At 40.6% G+C, this 17,782-nt stretch overlaps 1 protein-coding gene across 4 annotated transcripts in view; it reads right to left on the bottom strand.

The window, feature by feature from the left end:
- Positions 1-17,782, bottom strand: part of NFIA (nuclear factor I A) — a 1,748,145-nt gene that overhangs the window by 643,082 nt on the left and 1,087,281 nt on the right. For all 4 annotated transcript variants that reach the window (XM_044085539.1, XM_044085540.1, XM_044085537.1 and 1 more), the window contains exon 5: positions 13,699-13,816. In XM_044085539.1, coding sequence (XP_043941474.1) covers positions 13,699-13,816 — 118 coding nt within the window. The remainder of the gene's footprint in view (positions 1-13,698; positions 13,817-17,782) is intronic.

The following is a 17,782-nucleotide window of genomic DNA, read 5'->3' as shown; positions in this document are numbered from 1 at the left end:
GAGGATCTATAGCAGGCAACAACCTGGACTGTAGTCTTGCCCAGTGTTAGTTGTACCTGGAGTAGCTCTGATGCGTTATGTTGGGTTACTAGCCTGGAGGTGTACATATCCTTTATGAATATGGAGACACTACCACTTTTAGGGCTTCAGTCCGCGTTTTGGGGCTGAAAGGTGTGGTATGAACTGTTTAATACCATATATCAAATGTGATTTTTTTGTCTGCACATTATTTGATTGCTATTACAAAGCTGAACCTGTGGAAAAGAGAGATAACCCACTACAACTGTGTTTTGTAAGTGCAACAGTCTGATGGTTCAAATCCAGAGTTGTCTGATTGTTTAACCTTTGTTTCCTTTTTTTTTTAAATCTTATTTATTTATTTATTTGCCTTTACCAGGTGTGTGGTGCATGGCATGGCACAAACACAGTTCACTGCTTAAGGAAAAAGTGAAAACTTTTACTTCAGTCGCCTTATAAAGCACAAATATGCTTAGCAGCATTGCACAGCAGTTAGCACCACAGATGGTAATGACTGCAATTCTACTTGTTAGCCGATTGTCTCTGTGGCACAAGGAGTAAACACAGTGATCTAAAAAAGAGAGAACAGAGGTAAAGCAGGATTCAAGTACCACGGTAAATATTTTAAGTGTGGGGTGAGGTCATAATGAGTACTTACACAACTAATATTTGCTCGCTATTGCCTTTTCCATTTGCATGTTGCCTACCTGTGTCCAAACATGGTTTACTACATAAGAGAAAAAAGTGAAAAAACGTAATTTGGTCCTCCCTCCTCCATGCAAACAGGCTCAGCGGCAATGAACAGCCATCAGCACTCTGGACAGTACTAAGTTTGGAAAATATACCTGCTGTCTAGTTTTCCCTGTGGCACCAGGTGTAAGTGTAGGAAGTTCATAGTCGAACACAGGTGAGCCATGGTTCAAATCCAGCAGACTCTACTTTTTAGTAAAGGTGTCCCACTGTTACTGCTTCCAAAACTGTGATTATAAAGATAATACTACATACCAATAGCTATGTATAGTATGTTGATTGACAGAAAAGTATCATTACTGTTTGCATACACACACTTTTGCAGGTATCATAGCTCATTAATGACTATGAGCCCCAGTTGATTATGTCTGTAACTGATTTAGCATGACAATGACGATTATGGAATAAAAATGCAATTGCATACTTCTGATCGACACAGTAGTTTACTGACAATCATCTAGACTCCTCCAATAACCTAATCATAACTGTAAAACAGAAAGTATTGTGAGGTATGTATCATAACTCCTAACTCTAATACTAAAGTCATGCAAGTCTATCCATTTCTAGTATATTGTCAGATAATAGGCTTGTATCACAGCTGAGAATGCATAAGCCAGGACCTTTTAATGTCACACACATACAAGCCTATTTGAAGTATTGCACCAGTCGCTCTTTAAGCTGTACAACTTTAATGACCGTGGTTGAAAAACACTTCTTCTGCGGAAATGAGGAATAATCACCTGTGTGGAAATTTATGCATTCTCTTTTACATAAGTTTGAGTCCCACCTTGTACAAATTACTTTTAACAGTGGGTAAGTCTCAACAAAGTATGTGCCAAGTCATCCCACCGATCCCTCCAAAGTCAAGGCTTAAGAGCCAAGCCATTGAACATTTCAGTGCTGACCACCAGACAAAGTGTGACCAGGTATAGCATCACACATGCCAAAAATCACTGCCAAGTTTCACATCATCCTTGCTGTTTCATAAACTCCCTTTCTCTTTGTTTGGTAATGTTTCTCTGTGTTTACCATTTCACAAATGGCTGTGCATATTTGGCACTGGTCATAAAACATGAGATCACAATTTGGCATTTTTGTTGTAGTTCTCATCAAGTGCCACACCCAGAGGTTGTTACAAAGTGACTATACTGGGCCGCAGTACAAGGCTGAGGCATGGAACAGCCTAGCCAAGGCTGTCTCTAGTGTGACTAGCATACCACACACTAGAGAGCAATGCAGGCACCACTACAGTGACCTTAAGTGCAAGCAGGCCCATCTTGACCAGTGGGTGGATGAGTTTCATACTGCTGACACTCCCCCAGTTGTGTAAGTATACAGATCAAGCAACTTGAAATTATATGGAATGGTGTAGATAGCCAAGAGTGTAAGCCGAGGTGGTGCAGCGATAGCGTTGTCACCTCACAGCAAGAGGTTCTCCCGTTCGATTCTCGGCTGGAGCGCCTTCTGTGTGGAGATTGCATGTCCTCCCCGTGGTCGAGTGGCGTTTGAAAGACATGCGTGAATGGGCGTCCTTCGTTGAAGGTCGGGCGTCAGGTTGGCACCTCGGCACCATAAAAATCGACTGCCAATCATAAGTGGACAGGAGTTCCGCTGTGGCGACCCCTAACCGGGAAAAGCCGAAAAGAAAAACAAAACAGGTGTAGACAGCCAAGACTGGTATGCATTATGCTTTTAAGTCTCTTCTTCTCTCATTCTTTATTTTACAGCAGCGAACAGGGAAGCACATGCTGAGAGACTGGCATAGCTCAGAGAGGCAAGGGGTATGTCTGCAGCACAATTGACCCTGATTGTATTAATTACTGTGATTCCGCAGATCAGTAGCAACTTCAGCATAAATACCTTAACTGTAACAGCAAGCGTGCATACTCTCTCTTGCTGCTGTTGATGATTTTAAAACAAAATTGTGGTAGTGTATTCAGATTATGTGTTTTCAGTTCCAACAACTAACCTATAGATTCACATTCAACAAGTATTATTTTTATTGTTGAAATGCAACAATATTGGATTTAATGCTATATTGCTACCTTACTCTGTAGCATCTTTGAAAGCATCTATGGAATATGTGCATGTTCCGAGGATTACTTGTAACAATTCACAATCATTTTTAGGAATGTGAAATCTCTATAGCTAGGGTAATAATAAATGTCTATTTATTGTAATAAAGAATGAATGTGGCAAATCTTAAACCTAATCATCTCTTTTCTTTTTTTTGCCTCACCCCACCCCTTATCTCTCTTTTATTTTTTTGTTTTTCTTTAAATATTTTTTGGGGGTTACAGGGAATCACACCATTCTGACATATCTTTCTGCCAACAAAACAAATGGATTTCAGCACAGTGAGGTGGGCCAACCTCTGGGCTCGGCCTACCAATCCTCCACCAGCTGCTGCACCAAAACCCAGCACCTCTGGGATAGATTATTGCCTTCACAACCCCTGTCCTACCTGGTCCATCCATGTCAGGTAGCTGTAGTGGTACCCTCTGGAAGTACTGGTGGAGGTGGTGATTATATCACCCATCAGTAGCTGCAAGGGATGGTGTGAGATCTGATAGAAAGTGGCCTTAGTGCCCACATCAGCCGAATGGAGAAAGTGCTCCTAAAAACAAAAAAAGACTGACATCAAGCAGTCTCACAGGCAACTGAGGAAGGGGATAGTGATGACAGTTCTGAGGGTGAGGACTAGACTCTAAATGCTCCAATGCTTGATGGGCATGTGCCTCTGATGTCCCCTACCTATCCCCAATCATGGTATTCGCCAACCTTTTTCTGTCCATCACCATCCTTGCGTCTGTCTTGTATGTCCTGCTTGTCTGCATCTGCTTCCTCACCTACCTGACCTTCACATTCATTAGGTCCCTTCCCCAACATTCCTCTCTTTCTGAACAAAAAAAAAAAAATTTTCCCCTACATATCTCTCCACTTTGCATATGTCTTCACGACACACTTGGTTTTGTTTTTCCAATCGGTAATACATCATTGCATTGTTGCCAACCATCCATGTTGTGGTGACAGTCCAAACTCATCAAATTCTGTCTACATATGTACATCAGTGTGGTGAAGAAATGGATATCTATGGTTCTCTCCCAATCACCTCTTGCAAATACCTGCATTGCTTCCCCTTTCTTCTTCTCTCTGTTTGCCTCCCATTTCACCACTTTCCTATCAACCCCATTTTCACACCTTTAATCTGGTCAAAAAATAGTATCACACACAACATACATTGCCATAAATGGTCCATAAAAAAGCCTTAACTTTTTGTCCTCTGCATTGGCACGGAGTTTGGCATCGCACACCAATGCTGAGTAGTACTGAATGGTTGTTCATGGCCTATGGGAAAACTTGGTGAGGTTTTGCCATTGGCCACACTAGTCCAGTAATCTCTGCAAAATACGTCTTAAACTTGCTGTGCTAGAGAAACACAGAGTTAAAGCTGAGTAAAGGCAGTAATTTGAAACAGTTACTTGGACAGTTCTTAGACTGCTGGATGTAACAAAGTGAAACTTCCTGTGTGGAGTGTTGACATAAATCAACTGACTGAAGATTTGATTTTTTGCCCATAGCACCAAGGGGTCAATTCCATCCGCATCTCCCATCATTTCTTAGCGTAATGTTATATGTCTACTATTTGTTCAATCACCACCATCTTAACATTTGCCACAGTTATGAGTTCTCATGCAGATATACTGAATACTGGCCAAAAAGCATTTGAAGCGACATCCATTCCCACAACTATCATACTTATCCAACCTTGTTCTGCTTGGTATAAGCCTGTTGTCCCTCTCCTAACCCTTCTTTACTCTTATGTCAGTCACTTCATGCTACAGATCATGGCAGGTTAATAATGAGAACAGACCAAAAACATGTCCATGAATGCTCCATTACACCAAACATTCTTATGTATATGGTCATCTCTCCTTAAATTCGCCCTTTTACTCCCACCCCGCTGTACATGCGTGTGTTGTGTATCTATTAGGATGATGGATGTAAAAGTCATCTCATGGTTTCTGTATACTGTCATGACTCTGCTGATGGATAATACCAACATGTTACCTTGATTCTACAGGTTACAAGTGCTCCTGTAGGGTGCAACATTTCAAAATCTGCTGTAGGATTCCCTTTGTGTCATACTCGGGTGATGATCTGATGTATAAACATACATTTGCATCTTATCAAGGCTTATAATGCAGCAGTAGGGGATGCTCTCAAGGACTCTTTTCAGTGGTCTCTTTCCTGTGTATCTGTTGCCTATACATCTGGCTACCCCTTCTCCTACATAAGTATGATACATCTGCCTATCAAGTGAACTGTAAGGTGGGTCACAAGTGATACAACCAACAAAAATCAATTCCCACATGGCACCATTATGCTTCATTTGTCCCCCATCTTCTTCAAACAGATGTATACAGATATATTAATTATTGTCACTCTATCCCCCCGTTCTTATTCCATGCAATTCATGCTTCAAAGTAGGACATATTCTGATCGAGAAGACATGTTAACCAAACACAGCATTAGGATGTTCATGAATGTGCTAGAACAGTACCTCCTACTTCCTCTACAGCTCTGTGTCTGCCATCAGATCCCCTGTCTAATCAGAATATACTGTATCATATTTAGTAGGATGATGGATGAAATGTTCATCTAATATGATGTTGAAACTGCCCTTACTGTGAAAAAATATACTGCATACACTTTTTAGGATATCCAGCCCTACACAAATAGTTAGTACATCTGCGGAGTCATGCTAATTGTTTCAAAAGATGTACCACCCCTTGTCATTTGTAGCAAGCTGTACACAATTAACTTATGAATTACAGTGAGGCCTGAAAAAAGCTACTAGTTGTAGAAGTATATTGAGGAAGGTGTTAGTGATTCAATTTGGGGAAGACTCATACTTGGCATTAATAGTCACATTTGTAGTCCTGATTCCGTTTACTTAGATAAAGACAGCCTGACACCATTTGTAATAAAACAGAATCATCTGGATTTGAACCCTGGCTCACCCGTGCTTTGGCCAGGTACTCTCTGCTCTTACATCCTGTACCACAGAGAAAGCTAGGCAGTGGGTGTATTTTCCATACTCAATAATGTCCAGAGTTTTGACAGCCACACATTGCTGCTGAGAATGTTTGAGCGAAGGAAGGCGTACTACATTAAATTTTGCACTGTTTTCCTTAAGCAGAGAACTGCGTTTGCTCAGCACTTAATGTCACGCAATGGGTAAGGAAAGACCAACAGTTATTTGTGTCATAACACTTTGGCCCCAGCATTCCAAAGAAAGACTCAGAATGCACATCATACTAGCTGCCAGCAATATCTTCCATAACATATCTTGCAAGCCTGGCACATGAAACAGTAGTAACAAACAGATGTATTTTGCAGTTAATGCCAATCAGGTCAGTTACTGTATGTCCCTATTTACACATTTGGCAATGCGCAGCAGTGGACACTGCTACTTCACATGTCGAAGTTGAATTCCTGCAATTTAAATCACACATGCGCTAATCCTTTGCAATCATCCACACAAATCAGCTTCTCAGCGATGCACTTTGTGAAGAGGTGCAATAGCATGTCTAATTCTGGCTGCTGGGGTCCACAGTTACCACAGCTGTGTCAGTGGATGTGGGTGGTATGGTCCATTCAAATGTAACTCTCTCTGACTATGCCATTGTGCTATTCAACTGTGCCATAAGTAGCCACCATCATTGTCAGACACTGCTGCTGCACAGACATCGGCTATGTAATATGTCGTGTTCTGTTATAACTCACCCCATGACAGCTGGAGGTGTGAAAGTACATAGCAAAACACACATGTATAAATTAAGTCATGTGACAATCCCACAACACATACATAACTTGAGAGATATATTGTAGTGCTTGCATCCCAGATGTACCTGTGAGAGGGATGGGGTGATGGACATTGGTACTGACATATGGTAGTACCAACCTGTTGCATCTCCAGTGGGGACGAATGACTGTGCAACTACTCCAGCTCCCACATCCAGGCCTCCATCAGGTAAATCAGTGTCCTCTCACTGTTCCCAGACAAACAGACCAATAAAGTACAGTTGCATAAGTAAACCTACCAAAAATTAAAGCTACCTAAGTAATCTTGTCATAAAAGTAGATGTTCAGATGATCATGCTGACGTAGCCTTAGTGATGTGGATTACAGACTGCCAAGGTTATAACAGCCAGCTACCTTCCAAAACTAAACACTTTCCATGCACTCAAATGTTTAGTAAGCTCAAACGGAGTCAAAGAAAAAAATGTGGTTTGGGTGATAAGTCTTTCAGAGTTTTCATGCCAAATGAGAGAGGCTACAGCTCTGAAAAAGGCAATGTTAGGAAAATAAAAATACATGTCCCCACCCTAACAACAAAAACATACCATATCAGGGGGGGTGGAGAGAGGGAACAACTGCTGCTGCAGTGATCATTTGAACATCTACTGTTATGGTAAGTTTATTTATACAGCTGTACTATCTTCATCATTTTGATCACTGTTGCAGTAGCCTTAGCTATACAGGTTGATTACCACAGCTTATACTACCTGAGAGTAGGAGGAGTTAGAATCCAGAAGTCCATGGAGAATGGTCCTAACAAAACCTGTCCTGGACTTGGAAAAGGAATCCAGTTAAGAAATGCTTTATAAAATTATGTCCAGAGAATAAGTAGCTGTCTCTAGAATACTTCTATAGTCTACCCCTTTCCAATATGCCATCAAAGAAGCCTAGAAGAAAGTGCCCTGACCAAGTGATTTATTATGGTGGGAATAACAGAAAGAAATAGCAAGAGAAAAACATCTGGAAATTGTCTGTTTTGATGCGGCTCGTCTTGCCTTGCCTCATCATAGGAAATACACAGCTTTCTTAAAGGACTTAGATCTGTCAAGGTAATACCCGAGTTACTAGTTCAGGTGCAGAGTATGTAAAATCCTTTCTCCCTGGTTTAAAGATTCAGGAAGGAATACAAGGAGAATGTTGGCTTGATTACAAATAAAATATGAAACTACTATTGCCATTAATGAGGGGTTTGTTCTAAAATTAACCCCATCTCTGTGAGAAAGCAAATAGAGTTCACTCACCATGACAGCTTGCAACTGAGACACTTGCAGATGTCACAGCAATAAGGAAAACAGTCTTCCAAATCATGAACCAAAAACAGCTTGATAAACTGGTTCCAAAGAAGCAAGATTTAACTTCAGCACAACAGTAAGATCACAACAAGGTGTCACCTGTGTTCAGGTGGTCCTAATTACAAACAACTTGAACAAAGTCTGACAGGAAAGAGGAGGATCCATGGGCACTGGATACACGTGCTGAAATGACTGATAAATACACCTTGTTAAAGGAGTAAGACAGACCAGAGGATAGTAACTCACACAAATATAGTAACACCAGTGCTATATAAACCCTGTTTGGACCCTGGTTATTAGAGCGGCACCAACTATCCCTTCCAGATACTAACATGTCCTCAAAAATAAGATGCCTAAGAGGTATCCTCATCCAATCAGTCACTTAGATGTAGTTAGATGTTGTTTTAGACTGGGGTGTGTCAAACTCCCATGCTCTTCTTTGAGTAGATGTAGTGTGTGAGGAAGCTTGTGGCAATAGCCCTTGGTCAATTCTACAAGAAGGAAGAACCACTGTTGCCTAGGACAGACGGGAGTCATCACAATGATCTTTGGAGCACTCTTCTGAATTTTCAAATGATCCTAGATATCAGTGGAAAGGATGGAATTTCATAAAGGAACACTCACGTCTATGATCCCAAAGACCACGCAGGTCGTTTCCCTGGGAAACAGCATCCCAAGAGAAGTCTGAAGCGTCTGTGGGCTAAAGATCAGATAAGTACTACAGATGCCCATTAAAGGTTCTGAATAAAATGACAATGGGTTGAGATGTCTGGACCAATGGTCACAAACTGCCTACTGAAGAAATCTCATGAGGCATGAGGAAGCATAAAAACAGAAAATGTCATATGGCCTAAGACTCTCAGACAAGCCTCTGACGGCACAAACTATTATGATAGTGTAAAGATACCTGCTTGCTTAATAGGCAGCAGCCTACATGGAGTAGAAAGGTTCAGCACAGAGTACTGCTTCCAAATGTAGACAGGTATCTAATGTGCATCCTATAAATGTAAGAGAATGAAATGGGAGTAAGTAAGACACTGCTACTCCATGGGTATTGTACAGTTTGAAAAGATCCACCAAAGGTGGAAAAGCAAGGAGCCAATTGTCTAGATACTGAGATATTTTGGCTCCCTGTAGTCTTTGGTGAGCTTCGACTACTGATAACCACTTAGTTAACACCGTGAGGATAGAGATGAGACAGAGTCCTAAACTGGTAATGACTATTTCCATCCTGGAAAGACAGAAACCTTCTTGACAGCTGGTATTCTTGATGTTGAGGTAGGTGTCATAAGAGGACTAAGATGCACATCCATACTTCTTAAGACAAACAAGGATAAATGGACTATAGCAAGACTACTTGAAATGTTACCCTTTAAATAATAATATTCAGGCCACCAAGATCCAAAAAACCTCTGGTCTTTTATTTTCTATAGCACCACAAAGAATATGGAATAATATCCTAAGCTGTTCTGGAATGCTGGAACCTCTTTTGCGGCTCTTTTCTTACATGGATCAGATCGTTCTCCTTATCACTTGTTTTTGTAGGAACAGGAGGGGAGTAAAATGGTGCACTATATCCTCTGGATACTGTTCCACGTATCAACTTGTCCTTTAAAATCTTTCTACAAGCCTTTAGGTGAAAGAAGAGCTGCACTCAGTTGTCAAAGCAGACAGTAGGACAAAGTTTCAGGACAGCTGCTGTTCACCACAAGGCTGACTTCAGTCTCCTGGGAGCCAGCAAAAACCCTCACCCCTAAATCCAGACTGTGGGGACTTCTTCTGTCTGGTACTCCCCTTCCAGTGCTGCTTTAACCTCATAGCAGTGAAGGTCTTTCATTTCTCTTCCATTCATTTCAGTTACTATTCAACTTTTTGATGCAAAAGGAATGGCCCAAGAATGGAGGATCCAAAAACTTCACCTCAGATTCCTTGGTAAAGTGTGCAAGTTGCAAAAAGGAGTGCGGATATAAAGCAAAACTGGATCCTACTGCTCTAGGCAAATTTTCTGTTATACTGTAGATGACAAAGGGCCATAATGTTGCTCATCATCACAATGGTAGTGTCCGAAATGTTGATATGTTTGGCTTTTGCTACAATATTCCTGGGCTTTTTTGAAGGTGTGGGGGCTGAGAACCAGAAAGCGTCAAAATTCTTTTAACAGTTCTGTATAGAATAATACATAATTCGTCCTTCAAATCCATACCAAAAATTATAAACTTAATTTTTGGAATTCTATATAATAATATCAGTGTTAAGAATGAATTACCATATCTATATAACACTTTGTCTGTAAGACAGCTCCTAAAGATTCTTACTGGCAATACCTAACTAAAGGGTTTCAAGTATCATTATCAATGGAAGATAAAATTCTTTTAACAGAGAGTAGAACAGTGTGCCTGGGTTGGGAGGCAGATAAGGGCTGAACTTGTCATCAGAGAATTCTTGGAGAAGAATGTCTAATAGACCAACAGCCTGAAGATGAAGAGTAGAAGATGAAATTTCAGGAAGCACTGATTGGAGCAAAAGGTGCTGCAGTATAGTGAGGGGTCTAAAAAACGTAGTGCTTGAAATCCCATTGTACCTGCATTCTGGCAAGTGATGTCGAGAAAACAAGTACTGAAAATACCAGCATTGGTACAAATACTGCTGCTGTGGGTATAGCCAAGACCTCAAAACATTACACTGAAAAGGGTATGATGCCGGCAGTTATGTCAGGGGAACTGATACTAGTAATTGCAGGACTAGATTCAGGTCAACTAAAACTGAGGTCACTGATGGAGCCAAGGCCATAGATGTCATTATCAGCAGAGTGGAAAGATCTCCCAGAGTAACATTGAAGCCCCTTTGCAGACTCAAGTCAGGCGAGCTGTGTAGGAAAATGTTGATGTCTTTCCCTAAATCTGAAGACCCACTTTGGCCAATTATAATCTGGACCATGCAGAACTAGAGAGCAAAGACACTTGGGTATATCTGGATTGCAGTCAACAGGAGGGTATAAGCAGTAAAAACTTCTGCTTACAGAGCCCGTGACACTGGCAAAACTGTTTCTGTCCTCTTCCTTGACCTATCCAAATTGCTCATCACCCAACTCTCTAATATCAGTCTCTCCCCTCATGCTATAAACTGGTTCTCCAGTTATTTAAACGAAAGACAACAGGCTGTTAGATGGCAAAACACCACCTCCTTTTTCCTCAACACCACCACCGGTATTCCCCAAGGGTCCATACTTGGACCCATCCTCTTTAGTATATTCATAAACCATTTCCAATCATTATCTCAAGGATCTGTCATTCAGTATGCACACGATTCCACTATCATCTGCCAACTCTATCACTGACTTACTCACACTAACTCAAAATGCCTTCTCCTACAGTGAATCCTGGACGCACAACAATCACATAGCCCTGAACCCAAAAAATCCAAAATCATACTTTTCGCCCCTGAAAAAAACAACCCCCTTAAATAAGAATGAGTTCACCATCTTTTCTTTTAATAAATCATTAATCAAAGTCATTAGCCACACTAAGCTCCTTGGCATCACTATCGATGAACACGTGGAATTCAACTTGCATATATAGCACAATATTCATAAAACACATCTCAAACTTGGAAACCTCTACAGACATAATCACTTCCTAAGCCCATCAACAAGAATGACCCTAGCAACAACATACCTATTACCCTCTCTCCTCTACAGTGCCCCCCTACTCACCAATATCCAAAACTCCTCTAAACTTAAACTAGAGACATGCTACAATAAAATCGCCAAATTTGCTAACAGCTCCAAATACTCTACCCACCAATGCATTGCTCTCAAATCTTCGAAATGGCTAGAGCTACCAAATTACCTCTCCTACTTACAACTAACCACAGCCCACAAAATCCTCTTTAAATCCCTAGACTGTCCTGCTCTCAGCTCTACTTTCAAATACTACCACCCAAACAGGCCACTTAGATCAGAGGATCAAAAGCTGCTACTGGTTCAGAAACCTAACCTCCCACCCGGCCAGCTTCTTTACTCATTCTCAACAGCCAGGAGCTGGAACACATTACCTCTATCCATTAGACCAATTGTAAATCTCTCCCATTTTAAAACTTCCCTTCATAATCACCTTTCCTCATGCTGGAAGTATACTTGTACCAAGCTGCCCTAATAAAGTATGTCTCCCTACTTCTTGCCAGCAATGTTTCTGTGCAAGGTAGTACCACCATAAAGAGAGTTTATAGAACAATAAGCTATGTAGATACTTATTTTTTCTGCAAATTTTTTAAAATTGTATGTTTTCTGTTATGGTTGTCTCTACAATTTGTACACACGTATCCTTGTAACTGCTTTTTAATGCCTGTGTAATTTGATCTTTGTAATTTTTATCTGTTTATTTTCTGTACTGTGGAGCTTTTCTCCCTGGGCCTCCACTGAAAATGGGTTCTGTTAGGCCCAGTGAACTTTCCCAGTAAACAAAAAGCAAATAAATAAATAAATAGATTCAACTACTATTACATCAGTAATTTTAAAATGTTTCCCTATAAATAAAAAAAAAAGTATTTTTAACCACAATTTTTGCAAATTAAGAGTTCTATAGATTTTGACACAGTACAGGGAAAAAACTTTTTAAAAAGAATAGTGTTGATCTTCTTGTTTGTTTAGTAATGGCATAAGATACAGAACCCTGTACAGCAGAGAAGTCCAAATGCTGATTAGATTTGGTATCAGATGAAAAGTATGAAGGCTTCATCGATTTTTTTTAACACAAACAGCAGATGATGACCTCAGACACTAAATATGCCAGACGATTGTGATAAAACTTATATCAGGTAAAGACAGTATAAAAATGAGTGTGCCTGTTTGTGGGCATAAGAGTTTAGACTTTGTGAGAAAGAAGGACCCACACCCTGTGGCGCAGACAGTAAAAGGGCTGACTTTATGACAGTAAAGCTGAGGAAACTTTACATATTGTGACTGTAAGGAAAGTAAAGAAATAAGGTTCACTCACATAAAAATCCACTAAAACATGAACAATTAACCAAATACCAACAAACTCAAGCAGTACTCTGGGGCTGTTTTTCTTTGTTCTTAAAGCACAGTAACAAAAAACAGAACTGGACAACAACTGATTATCAATGCATGAATGAAAAACAGAGGGTTATGTGAAGTTTGGGAAGCATTTATCTGCCAAACGGTCCTAATGTGCATGGCATCAGTCTAACAGGTTACTGAACACAGGCCTCTTTTTATTGATTCAGATGCTTCAAACAGTAATCTCTGCTAAATGAAAGTAGATTCTTCTCAGAATTATAGACTTGCAGTACACACATTTATTACTTTTCAACATATACCTATTGTGTACATTTTTTTACCTCCTAGCATTACAAGCCACACTCCTAGCACCTGACCATGGCCTACTTAAATTTTTAATCTTGTATTCCACTGTGCTGCAGCCAAACGTGTGTGCACATCTGCAGCTCCTTTTTACTTACCACACACATTTTTAAATGAGAAGAATGCTTAAATGCAAAAATAATGCCACTGGAGTTTTGCAACATTACTCTCATACCCTCACAGCTATTCATTGAGAATTAGAAAATTTCTGCACCTGCCAATTCTACCATATTTTTTCTGTAAATGAAGATACAAGTACGTGAGCTGAAAAAATGAAACACAGTCAGGCTTGAAGTTTTGTAGAAAGACATAACATGTGCCACTGTTGTGAAAGTGGAGTAGTTTATCTCAGCATTTAGTGCAAATTAAAAGCCAATAATACTGTCTGCTCACCTGGTGGACGATGTACTAGGCAATGATCTCCTCATTGTTCCAGGACTCATGCTGTAGTACGAAGGGCTTTCCAAATCTGAAAGTGAGAAATTAGGGCCGGTCCCTGCTGCTATTGGCGCTGTGGGAAAAAGAGAAAGGTACTGTAATTCATCCACAGACAGTGTACAACATAATTACATTTTCTTGCTATATCAACATGTTCTCAGCGATATTTTAACATCTAATTCAAGAAGATGTTGTGTATCAGAAATGCAGACTCATCATATCCAGCCGACAATGAACTCTTCTGTTGGAAATATCATGCTGAAATAACATTTTAAAATGCACCTGCTCCCCTCACTAGACCTGTTGTTTTATGACAACAGAAGTCAGTGTTCTCTTTGGGCTTTTATAGTGCATTGTAATGCAAATTTTTCTTTCCAGACATGCAAATTTTCCTTTCAAGAAGCAAACACCTGTCTAAATGTGGTATTCTAGTAAGCTTCTTTCAATGAAATAAAAGGTGGCAGGAGTGAACAGTTAATTTGTGTACTTATTTTATTCTGCCATACTTAGGATTGTTGAGCATTTGTTCAACAACTAAAACATCAAATACACATTGGCAATACCACTGCAATGAAAAACGAAACATTATCCGACCACAAAGCAGAAGAATATCGAATCCCAAACCATCTTAAACTGCTGCAGACCCAGAAACAAAAGCAAACATGAACCCTCTCAGGGAGGGGGGGAGCTCAATATTGTGAGTCTTCCGTGCATCTGTGTCAGCAATGTGGAATTCTACATTGCGATCATCGAATTATATGACAATAAACATATACATGACTTTAATACTATTGACTGAAAACACATTTGGTTGGCAACTTTGTGTGAATGTAAAAAAGAATGATTGTACAAATGAGTGAAAGTTTATGAAATTTGGTTAAATATAATTTGGTTGAATTCAAGATTTATATAATGTGGATAAGTAGAAGCGTGTGTAGGAAAGTGAATTTTTGACTGAAAAGGTGTTGGTTTTGAAAATGTGCATAATTATGATATAATTATTAGTGTGTACATGTGAGTGTTCTTAGATTAAGGATAGAGTTTAGGTAAAAGGAGAGATTTAGTGTTGTGTCTGTTTGCTGTTGTGTGTGATCTGTGTACTTTCTCCATTGGTACTGTTAGTGATGCCCCCTGCCCACTCTTACTCATGTGTGCTAACTCTAACCCTACCCTGCCCATAACCCCCAACCCTATATATTATGTTACTAAAAAAGTACAGTTTTGTACCTACCATAAATGTAGATGTTCGAAGATCCACATTGCTGCAGTCCTTACACTTGGGGGTAGTCCGCTGTCCTCGGTCGGCCCGAATATCAAAGTATAAGGCTGACGTCGGTCAAGGCGCATTAGACTGACGTCAGGGTACAAATGCGCATGACCGACGTCATATCCTCAGTCTTTTCTTGCCCCAGATGTCAGAAGACCCTAAAAGAAAGGTCAAAACTAAAAGACAGCAAACAACCAACCAACCACCCTTGCACAAATAATATGTACCATATATACAATATACACAATATATACAACCCAACCCACACAACCGCCTCTAACTACAGAGGGGAAGGAGGGAGGGTAAATTGGACTGCAGCAATGTGGATCTTCGAACATCTACATTTATGGTAGGTACAAAACTGTACTAGGTTCTTCATCTCACATTGCTGCAGTCCTTACACTTGGGTAGAATCCCAAAGCAGAGGTAAGGGAGGATGGCAAAACTATAAAGAAGCAGGAGCTGCCAAAATGCCCTGTAAAATAGCAGTGGCAAAACCAGCCCTAGATTTAGAGTAAAGTGGAAGGTGATAATGCTTAGAGAAAGTATGCACTGAACTCCAAGTAGCTGCCTCCAAAATATCTTTAGTTGTCACCCCTTAAAAGCTGTCAAGTGGCAGTAGCCCTAGTGGAATGAGGCCTAATCCCAGCTGGAATCTCCTTGCCATGATGGGAATAACAGAAAGCAATGCAAAACCCAATCCACTTAGAAATAGTTTGTTTTGACACAGGCTTGCCCTGAGAACTCAAAGCAAAAGAAACAAATAACTGCTGAGACTGCCTGAACCCTTTAGTTCTGCTCAAATAATATCGCAGCTGCCTGTGTACATCTAAAGTGTGCAAAATCTTTTCCCCTTTATTTTGGGGATTTGCATAAAAAGTAGGCAAATGAATAGTTTGGTTTAAAGCCACACTAGAAACCACTTTAGGCATAAAGGAAGGATTAGTACGCAAAGATACCCTATCCTTATGGAAAATTAAGAAAGGCTCAACCGCCATAAGGGCCTGCAATTCAGAAACACTTCTTGCAGAGGTAATGGCCAACAAAAAAGCAGTCTTCCATGATAAATATTTCAACTCGGTAGTAGCTGCAGGCTCAAAAGGTTGTAGAGTGAGTTTCTCCAACACAAAATTGAGATCCCAAGCAGGAGTAGGAGCTCTACGTGGGGGTCTTATATTCTTTGCCCCTCTAAGAAATTGCTTGAACAAAGGATGCGAAAACAATGGTGGGTCACAATCATAGTGAGCCGAAATTGCTGCAGCATGAACCTTAATAGAAGAGAAGGACAAACCTTTGTCCAGTAACTCAGTAAGATACTGAAGAGCCATACTTAAATTAGGCTCAGAAACATCAAAATCCTTTGCTGCACTCCAAAATAAAAATCTCTTCCATTTATCTGCGTACACTTTCCTTGTACTAGGCCTTCTAGCTTCCAAAATAACATTCAAAACTTGCTGTGGAAGTTGAGACCTTCTATGGTTCAAAACAGAATATGCCAGGCTGTTAGGTGAAGAGAGTGAAGCTTGATATTGAGTAAATGACTGTCCTCCTGAGACAACAGGTGTGGAATCGAAGGCAAAGGCCATGGAGGCTCCCGTACCAGACTTCTCAGTAATGGGTACCAGTGCTGTCGAGGCCAATCTGGAGCTATTAAAATCATCTTTGGCTTGTCCTGTCTGACCTTTAGAAGTACCTTTGGGAGGAGAGGCAGAGGTGGAAAGGCATACACATGAAGATTGCTCCAATTGAAAGAAAGAGCATCCACTTTCCAAGCTGTGGGATGAAACCTTTTCGTGCAAAACTTTGGCAGCTGGTGGTTTAGTGGAGAAGCGAACAGATCTATGTCTGGAGTTCCCCATGACACTGTCAATTTCTGAAATACATGAGGATCCAATTTCCACTCGTGGGGATCCATAATTTGTCTGCTCAACACATCTGCTAAGGAGTTCTGTGCTCCCGGCAGAAACCTTGCCTGAAGATGTGGCTGTAAACTGAGAGCAGTCTCCCACAAAATCATTGCTTGCCTGCATAGAGGATAAGAATGTGTTCCCCCTTGCTTGTTGATGTACCACATGACAGTTGTGTTGTCTGTTAGAATCAACACCTGCCCTGGAAGAAGTAAATCCTTGAAAGCTATTAATGCAAACTGGACTGCTAACATCTCCTTCAAGTTGATATGTAGATGTTGTAGTCTGGCAGGCCACTTGTCTTGTATCCACTTTCCATTTAGATGAGCTCCCCAAGCTTTGTCTGAGGCATCTGTCGTTAGAATCTGACTCGCCTTTGGCCGGGTCACAGAGAGTCCCTTGTTTAGGTGACATTCCTGAGCCCACCATAAAAATTCCTTTTGAATGCAAGGTATTATTTGAATGACAGTGTCCAGATCCTGGCAGTGCTGTGTCCATACGTTTTTGAGATACCATTGTAGCTTCCTCATATGCAGTTTGGCATTGGGAAGCACCAGAATACAAGATGCCATGAACCCCAAGGCTTGAAGGACTGTCCTTGCAGTCAGCCTGGACTGATGAGACAATTGATGAAAGTAAAGGGAAAGATTCTTTTGTTTGTCCGGGGTCAAAAAGGCCATCTGGGATGCTGTATTCAGTCTTACACCCAGAAAGCACATGTCCTGAGAGGGTACTAGACTGGACTTTATTTCGTTCACAGAATACCCCAGGCATCTTAGCACTGCTATCACATATTCCAAATGATGAAGAAGCTCGTCCTTCCTTGAGCCAGAATCAGGCAATCGTCCAAATAAGGATAGATCTG

This window comes from Protopterus annectens, chromosome 10.part0 (assembly GCF_019279795.1).
Source record: "Protopterus annectens isolate FY-2018-M chromosome 10.part0, PAN1.0, whole genome shotgun sequence".
NCBI lineage: Eukaryota > Metazoa > Chordata > Ceratodontiformes > Protopteridae > Protopterus > Protopterus annectens.
The sequence above is the reverse complement of the archived record's forward strand: the minus strand, read 5'-3'. Positions and strand labels throughout refer to the sequence as shown.